At 42.8% G+C, this 25,139-nt stretch overlaps 1 protein-coding gene across 5 annotated transcripts in view; it reads left to right on the forward strand.

Annotated features, from left to right (window-relative positions):
- The window catches only part of FSD1L (fibronectin type III and SPRY domain containing 1 like), a 201,887-nt gene that overhangs the window by 64,520 nt on the left and 112,228 nt on the right, over positions 1–25,139 (forward strand). For 4 of the 5 annotated variants that reach the window (XM_033918462.1, XM_033918472.1, XM_033918480.1 and 1 more), the window contains one exon: positions 10,989–11,011. The exons of the other annotated variant lie outside the window; for it this stretch is intronic. In XM_033918462.1, coding sequence (XP_033774353.1) covers positions 10,989–11,011 — 23 coding nt within the window. The remainder of the gene's footprint in view (positions 1–10,988; positions 11,012–25,139) is intronic. 5 annotated transcript variants of the gene reach the window in all.

The following is a 25,139-nucleotide window of genomic DNA, read 5'->3' on the forward strand; positions in this document are numbered from 1 at the left end:
TAGAGAGTGCCCTCTCTTTCTCTTCATCTTGGAGAGAGTGAACAACCTGTCTTTATCTACTAAGTCTATTCCCTTCATTATCTTGAATGTTTTGATTATGTTCCCTCTGTCTCCTATTTTCAAGGGAAAAGAGGCCCAGTTTCTCTTAATCTCTCACTGTACGGCAACTCCTCCAGCTCCTTAACCATTTTAGTCGCTTCATTAATATGTGAATCCCTGAGTATTCATTGATGTGGTATTCTTGCATGCTGCCAATTTTTCAAAACCTTGAACATGGCTGGATGAGCTGCTTCTTTCAAAGCAGCCTTTTTGTCAGACTGTAAGTACATCTTCAATCAAATAACATCCCCATTGGCTGGAAGATGTAAACTGAACAGTGCCCTTCCCTAGCAACCATATTTCAGCACTGCTTCTTGTCTTTGACATTTTTGCTGCTTTGTTTTAATCCTAAAATGTGACATCAACTCGGTTTTCAGCTGCCTATTTATCACTAATCTAACTTTCTGCTTTGTATTAGTACTAGTACTAAATTATTATTATTCAAATAACAATAAAACTGTTGTCAATAACAACAGCTTCAAAAATTAGTTATTTAGGATCCAACCAATACTAAGTAATAGTTTCTAACCACATTCTTGTGAATAGCCAGCCGCATTATTGAGGATATTGTAGGGCCATGAGTCTTCTAAATTTCTCCTAAACTACTTCAAATTTTAACTATATCTCATCTACGTAGAACATATTCAGACTTGTAGAGGCATGATCTGATAAGGTTGAATTTTTACCACAGTATTGTGGACCACCCCAATGGTTACAAGCTAATAAATTAATTCCAGCAAACATAGTTGCATATGTAAGATTGCTAGCTTTTCTAAATGTAATGTACCATATCAACGTTTGCAAACAAAAGTATTTGATTTTCACATGCTCACAGTTGAAAGTACAGATTGCCACATTGCATTGAATACTTCACGCTAAGATCGCTATTTACACATCCAGTGAATTCAAATGAATAATCTTTAGTTCTCCAGCTGTCTGCAATTTTTGTGTATTTCTCTATGTAATCTTGAATTTCCTGCACAGACTTGATTGAATTTAGCTTGACAGCTAGCAGGATGTTATCAATTGATCTCATAAGCAAATCCCAAGCTTTATCACAGCATACTCATAAGTTTTATTATTGACATGATTTTTTATACAATCCAGTTTCCATTTACTCCAAATTTTGCCCTCTCCCAGTTAACCCCTGCTTTCAAGCATATTGTAAAGATATCACTTGTTTCAATGTATTCAGAAATGTCTCTGAATTGCGCATTTGTAAAGATGGTAAAGGGGATGGAACTCCTCTCGTATGAGGAAAGACTAAAATGGTTAGGGCTGTTCAGCTTGGAAAAGAGACGACTGAGGGGAGATATGAGTGAAGTCTACAAAATCTTGAGTGGAGTAGAACGGGTACAAGTGGATCGATTTTTCGCTCTGTCAAAAATTACAAATACTAGGGGACACTCGATGAAGTTACACGGAAATACTTTTAAAACCAATAGAAGGAAATTTTTTTTCACTCAGAATAGTTAAGCTCTGGAATGCGTTGCCAGAGGATGTGATAAGAGCGGATAGTGTAACTGGTTTTAAGAAAGGTTTGGACAAGTTCCTGGAGGAAAAGTCCATAGTCTGTTATTGAGAAAGACATGGGGAAAGCCACTGCTTGCCCTGTATTGGTAGCATGGAATATTTCTACACCTTGGGTTTTGGCCAATATGCATGAGAGAGATTTGCATACCTGTCACTTCCATTATATGTAAATCTCTCTCATGCATATTCATTAGGGATATCTTGAAAACCTGACTGGCTGGGGGTCCCCCAGGACAGGTTTGGGAACCACTGCTTTAGAGGATTGAAATGTTTCATAAGGTGTTAGTTAGTCTTCATGGATTTCTTGAATAGCAGGGTTTTTATTTCTTTTCTGAAACTTTTGTAGTCTGGGGTCACAATTAGTAGATTGGAGAGTTGGTGGTCTAGTTTTGCTGCCTGTGTGGCATGATGCTTTCATGTTGAAAACACTTTCTAGTAATGTGTCTGGAAAAGGTGGCATTTGGGGCACTTCCCTTATCCTTGCTGAAGGTAGTGTTGCTGTTTCATGTTAACAAGTCTATTTCACTCCCTATGGCTCAAAATGGCTTAAGTCGCTGGATGTCTTTTCAACATTGAAGAGTTCCAGTGCTCAGATCATATGTTTGTTATAATCGGCAGAAGAAAGAGAAGACAAGAAAAGTGACATGGTTCATTGAATTAAGGGGCCTATAGTGTTAGTGTATTTTTGGGGTAGACCGGTGGCAATAGCCTTGTAGACAATTCTACAAGAGCCCCAGCTATATCAGAGGGAAAACATAGACTGATTCTGCTGCAAGAAATTTGCAGAGCAGCTGTTTGATTGTTATTACATTCATTCACGAAGCACTACAGACTGGACATGCAGACATGACAAGATGTAGAGTTTGGAGCTAGCCTACTGTCTGCAGACTCTGCATTTTCCTGCCCTAATTAGATACTGTTTTGATACTTCACATGCAAAGAAATTGGACATTACCTGCTATTTTATTTCCTGTAGTCCTTCAAGCCCACCCATATACTTTACAGGAGAGAATAAGTAACCAAGGCAGGAAGAGAAGAGTTAGGAGCGTTTTTAGTTGGGGGGGTTTTTTTTCTTCTTTTCTAAAATGTTAATGGCTTCTGTCATTTCTATGAAGAGGAGTGATTCTCATGGCTGTGTTAATAAAATACTGACTAAATGATATCATTGAGTTAGTAGTTCTCAGTCTGCTGATAGGGGAAGGTAAACTGTAGGGACTTGAGGAAAGAAAATTAGCAGGTAAGGTGTAATTTCTCCTATGTGGTATTTCATTTGCTGCTGATGTAAACAAAGATAAATTTGTGGTATTAGGGTAATCCAATTTTTTTCCCTTTTTGTAATGTTTTCTCTGACCAAATATGTTTAGGGAGTAATTCTATAAGGAGCTACCTAATATTAATCAACAAGAATGCACATAAATGGCCTCTTATGGAATATGAAAGTTTGATGACACTGGGTGTGGGCATTTTACCCAAACAAGGTTGGTATAAGCGATTAAAATATAAGCATGTTCTCTGCCACTTACATTAGTATTATATAAAGAAAAGTAGGCACCCACCTACATTTCTTTATAAAATATGCTTAAAACAGGTACCCAATTACCCCCTTTTCCTGGATGCACTATTAAGAATTGTTTTTAAACTGGTAAAAGGCAATAGAAGGGGCAATAAGGAGCATTTGCTTAATTGCAGGATGAAAGTCCAGTTGAAATCATTTCTCATAAACATAATTTACCAGTATTCATATCCAGACATCCCAATTTCAACAGCTGCACAAACAATGAGTGAGATTTTTTGTTTGTTTTTTAATAACAATGTTAGAAAAAAGCCACACTAAAACTAGATTTGAGCTTTCCGGCATATTTGGTTTCTGTACCTGCAGAGGGCCTTCTTCAAAACAGATGATTAATTTTTATGCCAAATTGGCCTGCAGAGCAATAGGTTCAACTACTCATCAGCTTTGATCAAAAACAGGTTAATGGCAACAGTTATGAAAAGGATAGTTCTCAAGCTGGAAAGTGAAGGGGCTTAATTGTCATAGGAAATCTTTTAGGAATGTTGCATTAGTAGTAGATTTGCAGAACAACTCACTGACACTGGACTTGATTGATTCCGTATTGGCCATAATGTCAGTTAATAATTTTAATGTGCACACAGGATAACCCAGGCTGGTCCTGTTGTATGTGGCATGTTTTTTGTGCACTCTTCCAGATGTAGCTGATCTGGGGCTTCAAGGCAATAGCAGGGGAGCTATGAACCCTTTAGGGCCTCATATCTTATAGATCAGTTGTTAATAACCTGAAAATTGAGGCCTCTAAATGTTAAAAGAAATGTCTTCAAGAGTAAATTTTGCAAATAATATGAGAGAAAAAAGTGTTTTGTATATAGATTGTAGTGACATTGCTTTAGCCGTTGTGGTTTATGTTTTTGGGTGGGACATTGGAAGTGCACCTGTGTGCCTGAGTTAAAAATTGAGCATCATAGTGCATAATAGTAACAAGTTATGACTGAGACTCGTTATAGCCACTGAGACTGGGTATAACTGTAAATAAGATTCATTAGATCACATTTGTAGATCATAGTAATTGGACCTAGGGAAGCTGAAGAGGAGGTAGGAGATAAAGGACAACAGGGCTGGCTCCAAAGGTTATGGTGCTCCAGACCTACTTCTGTTTTGGTGCCCCATCCCTCTTCTGATGCTACTGGCCAGTCCTGACAGGATGCAGCTTTATAGGCCAGCTGCCACAAGGAGAGAACGCCATGTCGGTATCAAGCAGCAAGGAAGGACCTCTCTCCTCCAATGCTGGCCCTCCTTCAAGCAGTGGCCTATGAAGCTACATCCTGTCGGGACTGGGCAGCAGTATCGAAGGAGGGAGGAGTTGGAGAGTGTTCAAGCCATCTCATAACTTAACTTATAGGCTGGTGCTGTCATAGCCCTAGGCATTTAGCACCTTGGGTTAGAGCAAGCATGCCAAACTCATGGCCCATGGGCTGCATGCAGCCCACAACAAACATCTTTGCGGCCCAGCCAATGTAATCCAATAAGTCATAACTAGAGTCGTGAAATGGCTCCTGCAATCCATCGGTGCCAAGCAGTCGCCTACCTAAGCCAGTTGAAAACAATACAATGTACGAGTATAACCAGTTGCTTATTCTTATTAAGTACTACGATGCTGATGCCTTTGGTACCCAAAAGAAATTTGCGCCTCTAGTCATAAGAACATAAGAACATAAGCAGTGCCTCCGCTGGGTCAGACCTCAGGTCCATCCTGCCCAGCAGTCCGCTCCCGCGGCGGCCCGAACAGGTCACGGCCTGTCTGAGACACCAGAAGGGGCCCCCTTGCCACCTTGGTTTCCCATTGAGTTTTATCTTCCCATCGAAGTCCTAACCCTCCGGTCTTGCACATGCACGACCTGGTCGGATTTCTATACTTATTACTTGGTTTGCTTTCTATACCTGTGTTACATCCCAGCACCTCTCTCAGTATCCCACGATCCCCCTATCCCTCAGGAATCCGTCCAATCCTTGTTTGAATCCCTGTACCGTACTCTGCCTGATCACTTCCTCCGGTAGCGCATTCCAAGTGTCCACGACCCTTTGGGTGAAGAAAAACTTCCTTGCATTTGTTCTGAACCTATCTCCCTTCAGTTTCTCCGAATGCCCCCTCGTGCCTGTTGACCCCTTCAGCCTGAAGAATCTGTCCCTATCCACCCTCTCTATGCCCCTCATGATCTTGAAGGTCTCTATCATATCTCCCCTGAGCCTCCTTTTTTCCAGAGAGAAGAGCCCCAGCCTATCCAACCTCTCGGCATATGGGCAGTGTTCCAGCCCTCTTACCAGTTTCGTTGCTCTCCTTTGGACTCTCTCAAGCACCGCCATGTCCTTCTTGAGGTACGGCGACCAATATTGAACGCAGTATTCCAGATGTGGACGCACCATAGCTCTATACAATGGCATGATGACTTCCCGCGTCCTGGTTGTTATGCCCCTCTTTATGATGCCCAGCATTCTGTTGGCTTTTTTCGAGGCTGCTGCGCACTGTGCAGATGGCTTCAGTGATGCATCTACCAGCACACCCAAGTCTCTCTCAAGACTGCTGTCTCCCAATAATGCCCCCCCCAATTTGTATTTGAACAGCGGGTTCTTTTTACCTATATGCATGACCTTGCATTTTTCCACGTTAAAGCGCATTTGCCATTTGTTTGCCCAGTCTTCCAGCTTGTCCAGGTCCCTTTGCAGGTCCTCACACTCCTCCCTAGACCTAACTCTGCCGCACAGTTTGGTATCGTCTGCAAATTTTATAACCTCGCACTTTGCCTCTTTTTCCAGGTCATTGATAAATATGTTGAAGAGTAACGGCCCCAGCACCGATCCCTGTGGCACACCGCTCGTGACTCCCCGCCAGTCAGAGTATTGTCCCTTTACTCCGACCCTCTGCAGTCTACCCGACAACCAGTGCTCGATCCATCTGTGCACATCCCCTCCCACCCCGTGGTTCCACAGTTTCCTGAGCAGCCTTTCATGTGGCACCTTGTCGAAAGCCTTTTGAAAATCAAGGTAAATGATGTCTATAGGTTCCCCATTGTCCACCCGACTGCTTATTCCCTCAAAGAAGTGCAGAAGGTTCGTTAAGCATGACCTTCCCTTACAGAATCCATGCTGGCTTGTTCTCAGTAGGCCATATCTCTCGATATGCTCGCAAATACCATCCTTGATCATAGCTTCCACCATCTTCCCTATAATTGAAGTCAGGCTCACCGGCCTGTAGTTTCCGGGGTCACCCCTCGATCCCTTCTTGAAGATAGGTGTGACATTCGCCAATTTCCAGTCCTCTGGTACCTCTCCAGTTTTCAAGGATAGGTTGCAAACATGCTGGATTGTGCCCGCTATTTCTTGTCTTAGTTCTTTCAGAACCCTTGGGTGGATCCCATCCGGGCCCGGCGATTTGCCGCATTTTAACCTGTCTATCTGCTTGAGGACATCCTCCTTACTTACCTCTATGTGTTCTAATTTTTCAGCCTGTTCCCCACTCATGAGCTCCTCTGAGTCTGGTATATTAGATGTGTCTTCTCTCGTGAAAACCGACGAGAAGAACGTGTTCAACCTCTCAGCTACCTCTTTATCCTCCTTGATCACTCCCTTCCTATCCCCATCGTCCAACGGCCCCACCTCCTCTCTCGCTGGTCGCTTCCCCTTTACGTAACTGAAGAATGCCTTGAAGTTTTTCGCCTCCCTGGCCAGCCCCTCTTCATATTTCCCTTTTGCTTTTCTAACCTCTCGGTGGCATTCCTTTTGGCATTTCCTGTGCTCCTGGTGATTTTCCTCCGTTGGGTCCTTTTTCCATCTCCGGAAGGACACTTTCTTGTCGTTTATTGCCCTCTTTACTTCTGTTGAGATCCAAACCGGGTCCTTTGACCGCTTGTTCTTTCCACCTTTCCTGAAACTTGGGATGTACATTCTTTGTGCTTCCTGCAGGGTGTCCCTGAATAGGGTCCAGGCGCTTCCTACAGTCTCCATCTTAAGGACGTTTTTGAGCTTCCTCCCCACCATTTCCCTCATAGCAACATAGTTCCCTTTCCTGAAGTTGAGCGCAGTTGTTGCGGTCCTCTTTACTGTGGGTGTCCCCCTTTCTAATGTGAATCGGATCACGTTGTGGTCACTGTTGCCTAGTGGTCCTCCCACTTCTACCCCTCTTGCAGGCCCCCCTAATCCGTTTAAGATGAGGTCAAGAGTAGCACTCTCTCGTGTTGGTTCCTTGACTAGTTGCTCCATGAAGCAGTCCCTCACAGCTTCTACAAATCCTGTTTCCTTAGTCATAGCCCACCATTTCCTTCCACAAATACTAGCAGTGAATCAGACGATAAAAATAGCTACCACACCATTAGTTTTGTATTGACTTGTTTTGTGCACCTAACAGGAAATATAGGTTTATTTAAGTTACATTTATTAATTTGTGCAATTATTCTGTGTCTGTTAAGTTAATATTTAAGAAAATATATTGATTTTTATTGAAATGTTTTATTTTTTTGTGTTAACGATTACTCGTTTATTTCAGCTCTTTGTATTCAGTATGTCTTTACAGAAACCAAGTGGTAGTAAAACTAAATGGAAAATTGCTGATGAACATCAAAATTTCCAAGAAAAATGGGAATTGGAGTATTTTTGCTGTGAAGTAAAAGATAAAATAATTTACTTCATATGTAATAATGCTATTAGTGTGTCAAAGTTATATAATAATAAACAGCACTATGAACAGCATAAATCAAAATATGACAATTACAAAGGATTAATAAGACAAGAAAAGTTGAAAGAGCTCAAGTTGGGACTGAAAAAACCAACAGTTCATGTTTACTAAAGTATCACAAGAAAGTGGAGCAGTGGTGCATGCAAGCTACGCCTTGTCGGAGTTGATAGCTAAACACTCAAAACCTTTTATCGAAGGTGATTTCATCAAGGAATGTCTAATTAAAGCTGCAGAAATTGTTTGTCCTGGAAATGTGAAGATTTTTCAAACAATCTCTTTGTCATGAAATGCAATTGCAGAAAGAATTACTGATTTGGCCACCAATTTAAGTGATAAAATCAAAGCAAAATCATCTAGGACTCTTTTTACGAAGGTGCACTAAACGTTTTAGCGCATGCACTGGATTAGCGCACTAGCTGAAAATCTACTGCCTGCTCAAAAGGAGGCGGTAGCGGCTAGCGCGCATGGCAATTTAGTACTCGCTATTCTGCGCGTTAAGGCCCTAGCGCGGCTTTGTAAAAGGAACCCCTAGTTTCAAAGCTTTTTCTATTGCCTGTGAAAAGAGTACGGATATTGGGGGCTTAGCTGTGTTTCTTAAGTTCAAACAATTTTTATTGATACAAACACAGCAAATACAACACTAGCACACCCCAAAGGTGCACAGTACAAATAATAATGCATCATATACAATAATAGAACAAGCATATACAATAAAAAAGTAACATCAACCAAACTCCCTTCCCTTCCTTCTCTACATAGGGCAAGCGAGATTAATGAGGGTGAAAAGGTACTCCAAAGCCCTGTACTCTTATGAACCCCAAAAATGTCACACCACCCCTTCTCCCCACCTGAACCACTTATCCTATCTTTGACTAATTGCCAGAACCTTCAATACACCCCATTTCCCCTCCTCAAACCCCCCCTTTCCTCCCCCCCATGACACTCTCCAAACCCAACTAACTAACAAATTAGGACACCCATCTTAAAACCGCACTGCGACCCTTAGGATGTAAGACTTGCAGATAAGGCTCCCATATATTCAAAAACAACATCTTTCATTTCCTAGACCCTCCGGCATCTCGCGCTTCCCAAATGACCAACTGATGCAATTGGTTCCGCCAATACCAATATGCCGGAGGGTCCAGAACCATCCAGCACTGAAGAATACATTTCCTGGCCAGTAAACACATCTTCCTACACAAAGCTCGATGCCCCCTAGGTAAATGGCCAAAAGCCTCTGGCAAATCAAAGACAAAGTGGTCAGGGGAAGCTGTGTTTCTTAATGCTTGCAACACGAATTTCAACATTTTTGAGGAATTATTGGAACTAGTACTGATGCGTGGCATTACAAGATATATTTAATTGTGTTTATGAACTTCTGCAAAAATACAGTTTACCTCTGTCAGAACTAACTTCTGTAGCTACAGAAGCTCCTTCAAAGGCCGGAAAAACCAACGGTTTTGTAGCATTACTGCAAAAATAAATAAAGTGAAACTTGTGACGGATCCAAGATTCATCATACACATTGCATTATACATCAAGAAGTATTATGCACAAAGGTAATAAACATGGAAAATGTGTTGATCAATTTCATAAAATCTTGAGACTTAAATCGGTGACAATTTTCTGCTTTCTTATGTGAATTAGAAAGCGAATATTCCAGTTTGTCCTACTTTACCGAGGTACTTTGGCGATCCTGCTCCAAGGTCCTTAAACAATTCTGGGACTTGAAAGAAGAAATATGTCAGTTTTTAATAACTAAAAATCAAGACACAAGGCTCTTTTCTGATCCAGTATGGTTACAAGATTTATCCTTCATGGTTGATATAACACTTAAATGATTTAAATTTAAAACTGCAAGGAAAAGATCAGATCATTCCGAACATATGTGATCAAGTTAAAGCATTCCAGTGTAAGCTAGTTCTTTGGGAAAAGCAGTTGAAAAATGAAGATTTAACGCACTTTCCGATATGTAGCATAGACAAATCAAGTTTAGGAGAAATTACATCGTACCAAAAATATGCAGAAAAAAATTTTAAACCTTAGAACTGAGTATGAAACAAGATTTGCAGATATTAAATCTTTGGAAGACAAGTTTTCTTAATAAATATAGAATCAGTACATAATCATATGCAAATGGAAGTAATTGAGATCCAGTTTGATTCAGATTTGAAGACAAAATACAGTGATGTTAGCTTGCTTGAATTTTACACATATCTGGCAAAAATTTGCATATGAAATTATTTCCATGTTTGGAAATACTTATCGGTGCAAACTGTTATTTACACTTATGAAAGGAAATAAGTCTCCTATTGGATCCAGAATTACCGACAAGATTTTCCCCAAAATAGGAAAAATAGTAGCAGAGAAGAGATGCCAAATGTCAGAAAGAAAACATTAACTTTATTGTTGCTCTTGTTCTTTTTTTTATACAGTACTTTTCAAAATAAAGTTAAATTTCTGTGAAAAATTACATTTTTGCTTTTTTGCGGCCCACATAAACTTAAACCTAGTTTATTTGGCCCATGTCAGCCTTTGAGTTTGACATGCTTGGGTTAGAGTCTCACCTGGTCCATAGGTTAAGCCAGCCATGAAGGGGCTAGAAGCAAGTGTGTTTGAGATAGGGTCTGGGCCTCTATCGCAAAGTTTTCTGGTTGGCCTCCAGCTTTACCAGTGGTGCAGATTTATTGGCATCCTTATAGAGGACTCTAATTTGTGTGGCAACTCGGAGAGAAAGTTAATGACAAACAAAGTAATTCAACATTTGAAAGAGAAAGTGGAAGATGCTCCGGAATCAGTTTTGTGTGGCTTTTGATTTTTGTATTTATGATAACAGTATTTGTTTTGAAGTAATGACAAATGAAATATTTATCATTGATCCAGAATACAGGGAATTGCTGCATTTCTAATCACTAACTCCAGCTTGGGGTGATGAGCATCTCCATAAAATTGACTGGCTTGCATTGCAGTGTGTGTAGTGAAGAGTCGGGGAGTGGTGTGTGCATCTGGGAATGTGCAGTACATTCTAACTTCTCTCTGCATGAGATTACTGCCTCGGAGACTTGCATGAAAGCACTAACTCTGCCTTCTTTCTTCTCCCTGACTTGCACCAAGGCTGCCAGACAGATCAAAGATAGGTACAGTACCAAAAAACTTTTCCTCCTCCTATTATTACAAATGTGTTTTGTTTTCTTTCTTAACTGCTTTTTGGTTGTTTTAAATTTCATTTCTGTCCAAGACAGTCCTATGCCTTACACTCTCTCAGCTTTTGTGCATTGTCCAGTAGGGCGTGGGGCATAGCTGTTTGACTCCCCCCTCCTCCCCACAGAGCTTTTTTTCCTCTCAGGAGCATAAACACCTCTGGTTTTTTAGGATAATTACAATATGCAAGTTTTGTTCAAGTTTATCCCAGTGTAACTGATGAATATTGTGGATATCTGAAAGCAATGTCTTTTCACAGCCCTCAAGAACCAGAGCTATCAATCCTTGATTTAGGTTGTTATGCAACATTATGAGGTGAGACTGAAGCTCAAAAGCTATCCGTGCCAGTTAGACTCGTTAAAGCAGTCTTACTGGCACGAAAGCTATCCTCCTGATACACAAAAGGGTACTCCTTGGCTGCTACCAATCCTTATAGCAGCCACCGAGAACCCTATTCAAATGCATTACAAGGAGCTCATTAGAATACTCTCCTTGTGATGCATTAAAGAGAACTCCTCCCCCCACCACACCTTTTACAATTGAAACTTTCCAGCAGCTCTAGAACTGCCAGTAGCTGTTGTGCATGTGTTATGTGAGTGCGTAACACTCACACAACAGCTGCGCCCTCCCCAAAACAAAACAAAAAAAAGTCTTCACCTGCTGTTCTCCCCCTCTGCCACTTGGGGCAGGATGCACAACACTAACAACACAGTAAAAAATACCGTGTTGGGAGCAATTTTCTTTTACAGGGTTATATACACACAAATAGCATGCAAATCATATGCTTGCTATTTGTGCAGAGTAACCCTGTAAAAGAGGGGAGGAATGGTGCCTGCTCAGAAGAGCAGTTGCTTGGCATAGCTCCTCCTCCTCTTTGCAGCCACCATTCTCCTCTTCTGCCCAGCTGATGGCAGCTCTGGCTCTGTGATCAGCTGAGAGCCAGCATAGAGGAGAGTGGCGGCTGCTGGCTTAGCTGATTCGGGGCTTCCCCTGCCGGTTCCAGAGCCACAATGAGCCTGCTTGCTCCAATCAGCTGATTACAGCTCTGGAGCCAGCAGGGAAGCCCCGATCAGCTGATCGTGGCTAGCCAGTAGCCTGCACCCTGATCAGCTGGGGCTCTGGAACTGGCAGGGGAAGTCCCAAATCAGCTAAGCTGGCAGCCTCCCCTCTGCTAGCTCTCATCTGATCAGCTCTGGAACCGCTGTCAGTTGGGCAGAGGGGGAGAACGGTGGCTACAGAGGAGCTGTGCCTGGTACCTGCTCTTCAGAGCAGGTACCAGGCACAGTTCCTCCTCTCTTTTACAGGGTTAATCCATACAAATAGCATGCATATGATTTGCATGCTATTTGTGTGTGCATAGCACTTTGAAATAAAATCACTCCCAATATGTACAGTGTTGTACGTCCTGCCTCAAGTGGCATTGAGGGAGTAATCCCTCTAATTATTTTACAATCCATGACCATTAAGCCAGAATAATATCCTTTGTTTAAAGTGTAAGTTTTGATGGTGCTAATTTTACAAATTTATTTTTATCAATTTCCTGTTTCTACTGGTGTGCTCCCTTACTATCACAAAGTTCAGCAAGTCATCCTCTAAATGATAATGAAACCAGGCTCTAGTTTTATCATTTGACTTGATTTAGGAGCATTTGTTTTAAGTTTATGACTAAGACTGATTTTTAAATTGCCTTGTGGAAGGTTTAATTACCAAGTACTAGACTTCTCAAACACAAATAATCAGAGTAAAGAAAAGAGCTGTTATCTCTGCAGTAAATAAGATTTATTTATTCATTAAAAAAAAGAAATAATTTAGCTCACACTTTCAAATGGTTCTAGGCAGGTTACAAAGGGACTTGCACAAAATACTAATCAATACATATCTAGACCAGCTTAGCTAAGAGAAATTACAAAAAATACCGTAAAACAATATTTATTTAAAAAATGGAGCAGGGTGGTGAGTGTTGATCTATACTGGGGAAGGGGAAAGTGAGTGAGGTTTACATAAGAATAGCCATTAGAAATTTTAGCAAATTCAACACTTCATCAGTCTCTGCAGCTTTTCAGTTCAGGATGGAAGAAAATACAGATTCCCCCCTTAACGACCTAATGGAAAAATAGGAAGAAGTGTGTTGCTACCTTCTTGATAAAATAGCCCCAACCACCTGCCTTATCATTACTTCTAAAAAAAATTAACAATCCTTGGTTTACCCGAGTTGGCTCTTCTCAAAAAAACAGCTTAGATCATTAGAGCGACAATGGCATCAAAACAAAACCACAGTCAATCTTTCTAAATATAAAAGCTTACTATCAAGGCACACTACGGGGGTTAGCGCGTCGGACATTTCATCACAAGCTAACCCCCACGGCAGCCTAAAATCCTAACGCCTCGTCGATGGAGGCGTTAGGTACTAGCGCGGCAGGCGGTTTTAAACCGCTACCTTGCAGGACCCCTATAACAGCATCGCAAAAGCCAAAAACACTTCAGCCCTCTATTCCATTCTCAAATCCCTAACTTCATTCACATTAAAAAACCCAAATATTCCCACTAATTCCCCTACTGCCCAAGAATTTGCGGACTTTTTTCAGGAAAAAATAATCAGCATTAGGAACCAGATCAAGACCAAAACTGTTACTGAACCAGTAGAAATAGTAGATGACCACAATCCATTATTCTCCAAATGCTCAGAATTTTCCCTTCCTACAGTCAATGACACAGCGCTTGCTTCAAACATTTAACACAAAAGGATCACAAAACGAGGTCATTCCGCCGTTTATTTTAAAATGTTTCTTTTCCTTTTTTTGGCCCGTTCATACACAAATTTATCTTGAACAGTTTAGCAACTATTACCATTCCTAGTGCTTGGAAGCACTCAATTATTTACCCTATCATCAAGGATTCAAAGTCAGGCCCATCTGTTCTAACTACAGGCCTATAGCAAATATCCCATTTTTGTCAAATGTGACTGAAAGGGTGTTTTTCAATCAAATATCTGAGTTTATCGAAAAAACAAAAACACTCCACCCCAATCAATCCAGTTTTCACAAACTTAATTCAACTGAACATTTTTTACTTGGACTAACAACTACTATTTTATACTTTTTTGATCATATCAATCCATCATACTTGTATCACTCGACTTATCAGCTGCATTCGATACTATCGACCATCAACTTTTACTAAACAGATTATCCTCGGTAGGTTTCAAAGATCAAGTACTCAATTGGTTTTGATCCTATTTCTCAAACTGCACCTCCAAAGTGGTGGCTAATAATTCATCATCTGAAACTTACATTAATAATCATGGATATTTGCTATTGTAGTTAGAACTATCCTTTCCTGCAACAGGATTTTGATTACCTACAGCTCCTCGCTTAGCTGAGCGACTTCCAGGGCCTGAGACTTGGCTTGATTAACAACCAATCCCTTTCTTTCCCCAAGCCTGCCTCTTTAGGCTCCTCCATTTGAGTTTATTCTGAAAGTTAAGGAAACTAACCTGGGCTTGTTGAAGGTCTCTCTTTTTCTCCTAACATTCTCACGGGACAGCTCCTCTACCTTACAAATTAATTCCTGACATTTGTATTCAAGGGATTGCCTAACCTCCTTTAACACTTTTACTATTTCCTCCAGTGCGATCACCTTGGCCTCTACTCCCCACCTAGTCTAGGCACCTTCATCACTCACCCTGTGAAGTTGCTTGACATGCCCTTTCCTGGTTTATGCTAGGGTGGTCACCCACTGGACTACATCCCAATTCGTGAGCTCCTATACTTGTATTAATTCCAAGTCATTCTTATACCTGTATTAATTCCAAGTCATTGAAGGCCCCCTCTTCCACCACTAACTAGAGTTCCTGTTCCTGCTCGCTAGTGCCTGGCTGGGTTCCTCTGAGTGGATAATCTGAGTTCTAGTCTGAGTTCTAGTCTGCTCCCTACTTTTCCAAAGTTTCTCAACCCTATTGGTCAGGTCACTGCATCTACTTTCCAAAGCTTGTTTATATTCAAATATATTTATTGAGCTCAACAATAGTAAGTAACAAGCAAAACAAACAAGCTCAGTATTTTAAATAACAAAATCTATACCTATGAATAACCCAATACAACCCACTCCCCAAAATAAATAAATAACCCCCCTCCCTCCCAGGGTCCTCCTTCCAAATACATTTCAACCCAGAAAAGTTCAACCAGGTAACTACATAAAATAAAGGAAAACAAAATAAAGGAATTCAACAATTTAGCAAGTGGCTTCGGGCCAATGGAGTCATTGTTGTCCAGAAAGGTTCCCAAGTCTGTTGAAAAATCCGGCCTGGAAGAGTAGAAAAATCCAACACATCCCTCCTTTCCCACATCAAAAGGGTAATCATCCGACATCTCCAAAAAGAATGATCAGGAGCTGTTTCTTCAAGCCAATGAATCAAAATACATTTCAGGGCCACCACGACAGTCCATTTCAGAAAAACAGTAGCACCCCTCAGTCGAGGAAAAAAATGAGGAACAATCCCAAATAATAGCAAAGGAGAACAACGAAAGGATATTTTCAAAATGCGCTCCACAAAGACAAAAACAGCATTCCAAAAAACTTGAATAACAGGGCAAGTCCAACACATGTGTCCCAAACTCGCTTCAGAAGCCTGGCATCTCAAACAGGCTGCATTTTCACAAAAGTGAGATAGATATGCCCTCTTCGGAGAAATATACAATCGGAAAACCAACTTATATTGTTGTTCCCAAAAAGTAGTATATTTCCGAAAGGCTGACAATCGACGAACAGCCTGTGAAAGTACATCTTCCGGCAAATTTACAGCAAGATCACGAACCCAGGCTTCCCGTAAATGGGAATGGTCAAACAAGGGGGACTCATCTCTAAAATGGCGATGATGAAATTTAAGGGGAACTGGAAGTTGAGAACCAATAGTAAAAGCTGTGGAAAGCAGTTCTTGACAAGAGGCAGTCAAATAACTAGAGGGCAAAGAAAAAACATAGTGATGAATTTGCATATAAGCAAAATAATCAATGAAGGAAAAACCAAACTCCTCTTGCAACTGTGCAAAAGATTTAATTTTCCCATCATCATCAACCAACTGAAAAATATATTGAATCCCCCTTGTCTCCCACCGAGCAAAACTCGGACCATCTATCCCCGGCAAGAAGGAGCTATTAAAACGAATAGGCAAAAAGGGAGTCACAGAAGCAGAAATAGAATGAAATTTACAGACCCAGTGCCAAACCTTCCGCAAGGGACGGTGAAGCACTTTCATAATGAGAGACTCAGGCACCAGAGAAGGAAGAGAATGAAAATAAGCACTAAAGTGAGTAGAGCGTAAACAAAAAAGTTCTAAAGCAGTGTTAGTGAAGTACCCCTAAAAAAATCATTAATATGTCGCATGCCACAACCCACAGTCAAATAACGAAGATTCAATAAACCTAATCCACCCCGTGAACACGGAGTTGCGGCCCTCGTATAAGGTAAACGAGGACGCTTCCCGGACCAAAGAAACCTCAGAACCAAACATATCAGTCTTCTCTCATCCCTAAAAGACAAATAAAGAGGAAGGACCTGAAAAATATATAACCAACAGGGAACAATAAGCATGTTGTAAAGATGTACCCGACCTAAAAGAGAAAAGGGAAGACTTCCCCAAAGATGTAATTTGTTCTGAAGAGCCTGAAACAGCGGTTCCACATTCAAGCGATACAAATGAGATAAATCCTGTGGAATAAAAACCCCCAAGTATTTCAAGGTAGAGTCCGCCCAACGAAGAGGAAATTCACCCCTCCACTTGGAACGCAACTCAGAGGGAATTGGCATGACCAAAGACTTATCCAAATTAAGAGACAGACCAGAATAAAAACCAAATTTGGAAATAAGATCTAATGCTATCGGTAAGGCCTAGTAAGAACCAAAAACATATCATCCGCAAATGCCAACGTTTTCAACTCAATTCCATCAATATTAAGACCCCGTACATTTGCAAAACCATGAAGAGTACACAGCAAAGGTTCTAAAAAAAGAAGAAACAGTAAAAGGGAGAGAGGGCAACCCTGCCTGGTGCCACGAAGAATAGGAAAAGAATCCGTACGAGTCCCATTGACAAGAAGCGAAGCCAGTGGATTAGAATAAAGAGAACGAATAGCATCAAGATAAAACCCTTCTAACCCAATATATTCAAGAGTACGAAACAAGAAGGACCAATATACATTATCAAACGCCTTAGAAGCGTCAAGACTAACAAACAAAGCTGGAATCTGATATAAATGACAATGGGCAAGTGCAAAGATAACCTTACGAACATTACAGACAGATTGACGCCCCCGAACAAACCCAACTTGATCTTCATGAATAAGCTCAGAGAGATGGCTTCTCTTTCTCAAGGTCTCCACTTCAACATGGGACTGCTAAAGCTCCCTGGACAGTTCAGCCTCTACCTGGGCATGTCCCTGCTGCAACTCTTTTACGTGGGTCTCAGACTTCTGTCACTTGGGCTAATTCCTGTTTTCTTTGCTTGCTATGCATTATCTCTTTTAACAGTTCCTCACGCTGACCTTTGTATTTCTCTCAGAGCTCTTCAACCATCTCTTTTAACTGACTGACCTCTGCTGTTAAACCTTTTTAAGGACTTTCTTTTGCTCCACTTGGGCCAAATAGCGCCCCTCCAGGTCCTTTATGATCCATTTTACCTAGGCCAATTCAGTCTTCCCTCTTTGCCCTCATGGTTTGTTCCACTTTCCACCTAGCCTGCACTTCTTCAAGGAAATTCTCACTTACCTCACTCTGTTTAGAAGCCTTCATTCATTCCGCTTCTAAATAATTTACTAGCTGTGCCCTTTCCTCCTTCTAGTTCCTTCCTGTGGCTGCCTCCCTTTTAAGGATCTCTCATAGGGCTGACCTCATTAAACATGAATCTTTCTTGATCTGTTCAGTTGCTCAGTGGCTACTAATATAGCCTGGGTCCAACCTTTATTCCTTTCTAAAAACCTTCCTCAAACGCTGTTGCTGCTTAGGAGATTCCCCTCAGCTCGGCATCTATCTGGGCTATACTTTTCCTCAGCCCTAGCCTTATGGAGTCTGTATCCTTATTCTCTTGGATGCTACTGGAAACCTCTGTACTAGGTTCTCCCCTAAACCCTTTTCGACGGCCTTTCCTGGAGCTCTTTGGAACCTGGCTCCTTCTGCAGTTTCACATCCTGGATCAGTCCATTCCAGTGCTCTCTTGCTAAGGTCCCCCTCCTCACCCTCAGATATAGGCCCTAAGATTCTTCCTTCCTTTACCCAGTTTCAGGTTTTCCCTTGGGTTCTTTGCCTTATGGCCTTTCTGTTTAGGATGGGCTTTCATCATTAACTCACTCCCCTTGGCCTGCAAACCGACCCAACCTAGAGGACCCTGTGACCGAGACTCCTGCCCTTCTGGGCTTAAATTTGGGGTCTCCTCACACCCATCACCCCCTCCATGAGCATCATCCTCCCTGGACAGTCTCAAGCACCTCAGCCCTCCTGGGCTTTGCTCTAGGGCAGTGGTATTCAACCCAGTTCTCAGGGACCACCTGGCCAGTTGGGTTTTCAGGATATCCACAATGAATATGGATGACAGAGACTTTGAAAACCTGACTGGCCAGATGGTCCCTGAGGGATTGGGTTGAATACAAGTACTCTAGGGTTTCCTCACCACCCCATCAGTCTCCCATGACTGGACTAACTTCTACCCTGGGGAGCCTTGAACACCATTCATCCTTTTGTGGCTATGGCTTCTCTACTTCAACACGCTCCCCTAGCCATCAGGAGTTACTACCAGCTTTTCTTGCTTTCAGTTCAATATTTTGACCTCCCTTATGGTCCCTGGCTTTGGTTCCCTGCTTCCCATTTCTTGAGCCTACTTGCTTTGTGCACTCACCATGGCCCTCCCCCAACCCAGAGTTTCCAAAAAGTCCAAAGGTACCACATTCTTCCTGGTCCCCATTGTCTGTTTCTACAGGCACTCCTCTAGGCTGAGTCCATCTTGGCTCCAGGCACCTCACTTTCACCACCTTCCTCTGTCTTCCACAATCCAGAGCAGTAGTCCGTCAGAGACCCCTGGAGACAAATTGGAGCTACAAAAAACAAGAAAGAGATCTGAATACAGACTGCCTTTCTTCCTAGCTCCACACTTCCCTTCTATTCCCACTCTCAGCTACTCTTACCAGACACTAGGTTATAGCGAGCCTTTTATAAATATCTTCAGCAACCTGTATGACTGCTTCACACTTTGCTAGGTGGACTGACTGGGTTACTTTACTACCTGAACTCTCTGACTCACCTCACACCAATCCTTCCTCTGCTGGCTTGTGGACCAAAATGAACAAGAAACCCATCGCAATCCTTTGGCAATCCAGAAGCCCCAGTTCCAGGACTAAATCCACCACTGCTTGCTCCCCACCCTGCCCAGGTGAGTCTGCACCTTTTCTCACGTCATCCACAACTATGCTACTGCCCTTCTGGTCCACTGGCTCTTGTCCTTATCTCGCTGTGTGCTGGTCTGGCTCATCCTGAACTCTGTCAATCTTTCTCACTGATGACTTAGGGCACCTGCTCCTCCCAACAACTGGATTGAGAAATCCACTGGATCTGGGTCCTGCCTTCAGGCATGCTGGTCACATGATCTCACTCCTGATACCATTATGGCCCCTGCTTCCCAGTCTGACAGGGCGTCACCCTGTCATAGTAATTAATAAATGGCTGGTATTAATATGTGATCAAACACCAGAGCTAGAGCCATTTTTTAAACAATTGTATATCTAGGAAGCCTTGAAAAACAGTGCATAGCCACTGCATTAAGATACAGGATACCTTACTCCATTTACTGGCACAGCAAACAGTTCAGGGAAGCGGCTTGATCAATTCTGGTGAAGTCCACTTGCTTTAAATTTTAGTTTAAATTTTCAACCTTTAAAGACTGTATCCACCAGTAATAATATACCTCTCACCTTATCCCAGAAAGAACAGGAACTGGGGCTGCCTTAATCCATTCCTTTCTCCTGACTTCTTAATAGATAATGTTGGGAGTTTTATTTAATTGGATTTATTATCCACCTTTTCATGAAGAGATTTACCCAAAGTGGTTTACAATACATTTAAGAGTAATCAGATACTCTCTAGGTATTTTTCTTATTTTTTTTTTTTTTTATTAGGATTTTATATACCGCCTATCAAGGTTATCTAAGCGGTTTTTACAATCAGGTACTCAAGCATCTTCCCTCTCTGTCCCGGTGGACTCACAATCTATCTAACGTACCTGGAGCTACGGAGGATTAAGTGACTTGCCCAGGGTCACAAGGAGCAGCGCAGGGTTTGAACCCACAACCCCAGGGTGCTGAGGCTGTAGATCCAACCACTGTGCCACACACTCCTCCACTTATCTGTCCCAGCAGGCTTACAATCCAGCTGTGGTACTTGGGGCAATGAAAGGTTAAGTGACTTGCCACGAGTCATAGGGACCAGGCTGAGATCGAACTCACAACTTCAGGGTGCAGAGACAGCAGCTCTATTCACTAGGCCACTCCTCCCACCCTCCTCCCCAATTTTTATTTTTTTATCTTTAACCTACCCCAGATAACCTGCCCCAGTGACAAGAGCCTTTACTTTCTTTTAGAACTTAAGAATAGCCTTACTGGGACAGACCAATGGTCTATCTAGCCCAGTATCCTGTCTTCACGGCCAATCCAGGTCAAAAGTACCTGGCAAAAACCCAAATAGTAGCAACATTCCATGCTACCAATCGAGGGAAAGCAGTGGCTTTCTCTATGTCTGTCTCAATAGTAGACTATAGACTTCTCCAGGAACTTGTCCAAACTAGAGAATGACACAGGGAAAAAATTTGTCCTCAACCCCGCGACCACCGTCCCTGTCACCGCCCTGTCCCCACTATCACTGTCCCCGCCCCCGCAACCACTGTCCCTGCCCCGTCCCTGCGACTACTATCCCTGCAGCATCCATGCAAGCTTCAGTACTGCAATATTTAGCTTATTCCTTCCTTATAATTCAAAATTCTGGCTGCTAAACTAGAGAAACAGATGTTCAGCTGGCAGGGCTTTGTTTATAAATTTGTATCAACACAACTAATACACTACTTTATCCTAAAGCGAAAAAACAAAACAAAACCAATTTTCTACCTTTGTTGTCTGGTTTCTGCTTTCCTCATCTTCTCATTCAATTCCTTCCATCCACTGTCTGTCTTCTCTCTGCGTCTTCCAGTTGCTGTTACTGTGCCTCTCCCTTCACCCCTCCCCCCCAATTGGTTTGACGTCTCTGTCTTCCCCATTTCCCTTCAGCGTCTGTTCCTTTCCTTTCCACCACCACCTTTCCCTCTTGCCACCTCAGCGCCCTTCGGCATCCCTTCCGGTTGCGTCAGAGAAGAAGCTTCTGCCCACAGATGCACGTGACTGCACGTAGGCTCTGGCAGCTTTCAACAAGTTACTCAAATTTAAAACGTGCCGTGAAGGTAAAGGAGGGAGGGAGATAGATCGATAGATTCAGGTAGATGGGAAGGAGGGAGGGGGCTGCGTGTGATCAGTGACTGCGCATGTTCCCTCCCTTAACTGCGGGGACAAGGCCATTCACCACTCCACACGGCGGTGGATGGCCTTGTCCCCGTACCCACAGTGAGCACTTCCCCCCCCCATTTCGGCGGGTTACCCACGGCTACCCGCAGGTAACAGCCACCGTGTCATTCTCTAGTCCAAACCTTTTTTTAAAACCAGCTACGTTAACCGCTCTTACCACATCCTCTGGCAAAGCATTCCAGAGCTTAAATATTTTCTGTGTGAAAAAAAGATTTCCTACTATTGGTTTTAAAAGTATCTCCCTGTAACTTTGAATATCCCCTAGTGTAGTGGTGTCCAACCTGTGGTCCGAGGGCCCCATGCGGCCCCATGAAGTATTTTGTGCGGCCCCGGTCAAGGGTGATGCAATGTTTTCCTCTGCTGCCCCCGGGTGTTTACCGTCTTGCCGGCTCCCTCCTCTGTCTTGCTGCAGCATTTGCTTGTTTGTGCGGCCCCAGAAACACTTTTTTCAGCCAATGCGGCCCAAGGGAAGCCAAAAGGTTGGACACCCCTGCCCTAGACTTTGTAATTTTTGATGGAGTATAAAATTGATCCACTTGTACCTGTTCTACACCACTCAGAATTTTGTAGACTTTAATTATATCTCCCCTCAGCCCTCTCTTTTCCAAGCTGAAAAGCCCTAATCTCTTTTCTGTTACATCCCTTCCAGATTCCATATGCTAATCCGTAATCCGGGAGTTGCAGAAATCCAGCACTTTTCTGAGCACATGCTCCACTCCCTTAGCCTGAGAGCTAGCAAACATATCTAGTTAAAATTTCTGCAAGCAATCTGTGCAGAAGTTTTTTGCAGTTGCTCTGCATCTTTTCTTGGTTTTTTTGCTTAAAGTTTGCATAAAGTTCACTTTCTTGGTGGTTTCAGTGCCTTGAGACCGCTTCCAAGCAGTCCCTCTATTGAAGGAAAGGATGCAGTCTCGCTGTGCTGGACTGCTGTTTCACAGAGAAACTCTGGTAGATCTGTGAAGCCAGCCTGCTGTATGCTACCCTTACCAAGTTCGGGGCCCCTTCCCCTCGAAGTTTGCTTTCCCGATGACCTTGTCATGGGTTTTAAGTGCAGGCTGTATGCGCCTGGAGTGAAATCCATCTGGGTTTCAATGTGCTTGCTTCCTTTCCTGCCCCTGACCGCATGGTGAGGATCTGTAGGGGTGGAGGTAATCGGTATCCGACCGACTGGCATTCTGAAGATCTTCAACTCTGATCATCTGGAGAAGTTTGAGGCAGAAAATCCTTTTCCTCCACTTAGCTGCTTTTAAAACTACTGACAGGTATAGCACTGCAGAACTGTGAGTAACCCTCCATTATTTCCTACGGGAACTTCGAGGGTGGCTTGCTGAACATTTAAAAAAACATTTTTCACAGTTTCTGAGGGTAGGGTTCTGGTCCCCCACCTCCCCAGACCCCAAATTACATTACATTACATTACAGATTTCTATTCCGCCATTACCTTTCAATTCAAAGCGGATTACAAAAAGAGTTATGGAAGAAGGGTACTATTTTTTATTTTCGGGTTTGTTTTATTTTTGCCATTTTTGGCACAAGTTCCTTGCCGGTGGCCTTCTTGGATTTTTATCTTATCTTTTCTTCAAAGTTTTTTATTTCTGCCTCAATACCCCTCGATTTGTCTAAGGATCTCTTTTCCAAGAGATTTTGGGATGGACTCCCCAGCCCCTAATCTGCTGGATGTGTGTATCGATTGCGCCCGATCAGCAGCCATGTACCACGTGCCATAGCATGAAGGGGGAGGGGCAGGAGCTTCATAATTCATCTCCTCTGTATACTCTAGGGCTGGGGAACTGACCTGGGTCCGTGATTTGGGGGAAAAATATCACCCAGCTGTCCTTCTGGAGTCTGGCGCAAAACACTTGTGTTCCGAATCTAGGGACTCTTTTGGTGGGGCCATGTGCCTCAACAGACCTCTGCTATGGTTGCGGGGAGTCCATTGGAATTTATTCAGCTTCTCTGAAAAGTGTTTTCTGTGGACCCCACTTGTTTGACGAAGCCAAGCATCGGGACTTTCTCAGGTGGCAGAGCTTCCTGTTTGGGAACCTTCTTGTCCTGCAGTGGCAGACCTCGAATGTGCTAGTTGCCATCAGATATTATACCTCTGCTGTCTCCTGGCACTGCTTCTATTTTAGATCTGGCTGATACCCTTGCCGGCACTAGTTAGCTCGGCGGCCCTGAGAGTCCAGATTTAGGTGATGATCCCTCTGTACACAGACTTTTTAAGCATGGTTATGTCCATCTTCTCATTGCTGATGTTCTGAAAGAGCTCAAATTGGATTCTCCACCTTCCACTTCTCAGGCTTCGGTCATGGACCGTTCTAATATGCTGTCTTCCTTTTTTCCATTCCCTCCACAGCTTTGTAGGCTGGTTACAGAACATTGGGACTTTACAGAGAGCTCTTTCAGGTCTAAAGCTATGTCTAAACTTTATCCCCTGGCACCTAATTTTCAGCAAGTTTTTGAACAGCCTAAAGTGAATTCTGCCATAGCAAAGGTTGTCAGGCGCACAGCTCTCCCTAGTGATGGGGGAGTGATGCTTAAGGATATTCAGGATCATTGGATGGATATTCTGTTGAAAAAACTTTTTGAAGTGGCGTCTTTGGGTATAAAAGCAGCTGCTTCCATCACGGCGTGAGCCTGTCATTCCAGATTGCACGATGCGTCCTCTGTGGACGTACCTAACTATCCTCCGCTAGTAATGAATGGTGTAGATTATGTAGTACATGCCCTTTATGATCTCATTCAAGTTCTTATGTCTCTGCTTATGTAGTGTTTGTGTGCTGGACTCTTTGGATCCGTCATTGGACAGGGGACACTGCCTTGAAGGCTACCTTGAGCAGACTTCCTTTTAAGGGCCAGCTTCTTTTTGGTAAAGGTCTGGATGATCTCATGGCCACCCTATGTTTCTCCCTGTGAACAGGTCTCATCAGTCAGCGGGAGGGGATCATAGTAATTTTTGTTCCTCCCACAGTTTTTGACAGGGCTTCACAGGATATTCCTCTTTCATTACAGCAGTTTCAATTCCAGACAGCCTCAGGCCTCTGGTTCCCGAGTAGCGGCTGCTCCTAAGAAACCCCAATGACGCCAGGAGTCAAACAGAGCTTCCTTATATTAGAGATCTCCTTTCTCAATTTTATCAGGAGTGGACTCGTGTGTCATGGGATCAGTGGTACTGGACATCATTCAGGAGGGGCGCAAAATAGACTTCTTTTGTCTGCCTCCAGATCTGTTTCTGGACTCTCCGGCAGGTCAGCCGGAAAAGGAGTCCTGAGTCCACGCTACTGTGCAACATTTCTTAGACATCAGAGCGATAGAACCCATTCTAGAACATGAATCGGGCTTAGGCAGATACTCTTTAAACTTCATCATGCCAAAGAAAGGCTCAGAAGACTGGAGGCCCATTCTGGATCTAAAGTTGGTCAACCGCTTCTTGTGGATTCCTCAGTTCTGCATGGAGACAGTACACACAGTCATA

This window comes from Geotrypetes seraphini, chromosome 1, assembly GCF_902459505.1.
Source record: "Geotrypetes seraphini chromosome 1, aGeoSer1.1, whole genome shotgun sequence".
Classification (NCBI taxonomy): Eukaryota; Metazoa; Chordata; class Amphibia; order Gymnophiona; family Dermophiidae; genus Geotrypetes; species Geotrypetes seraphini.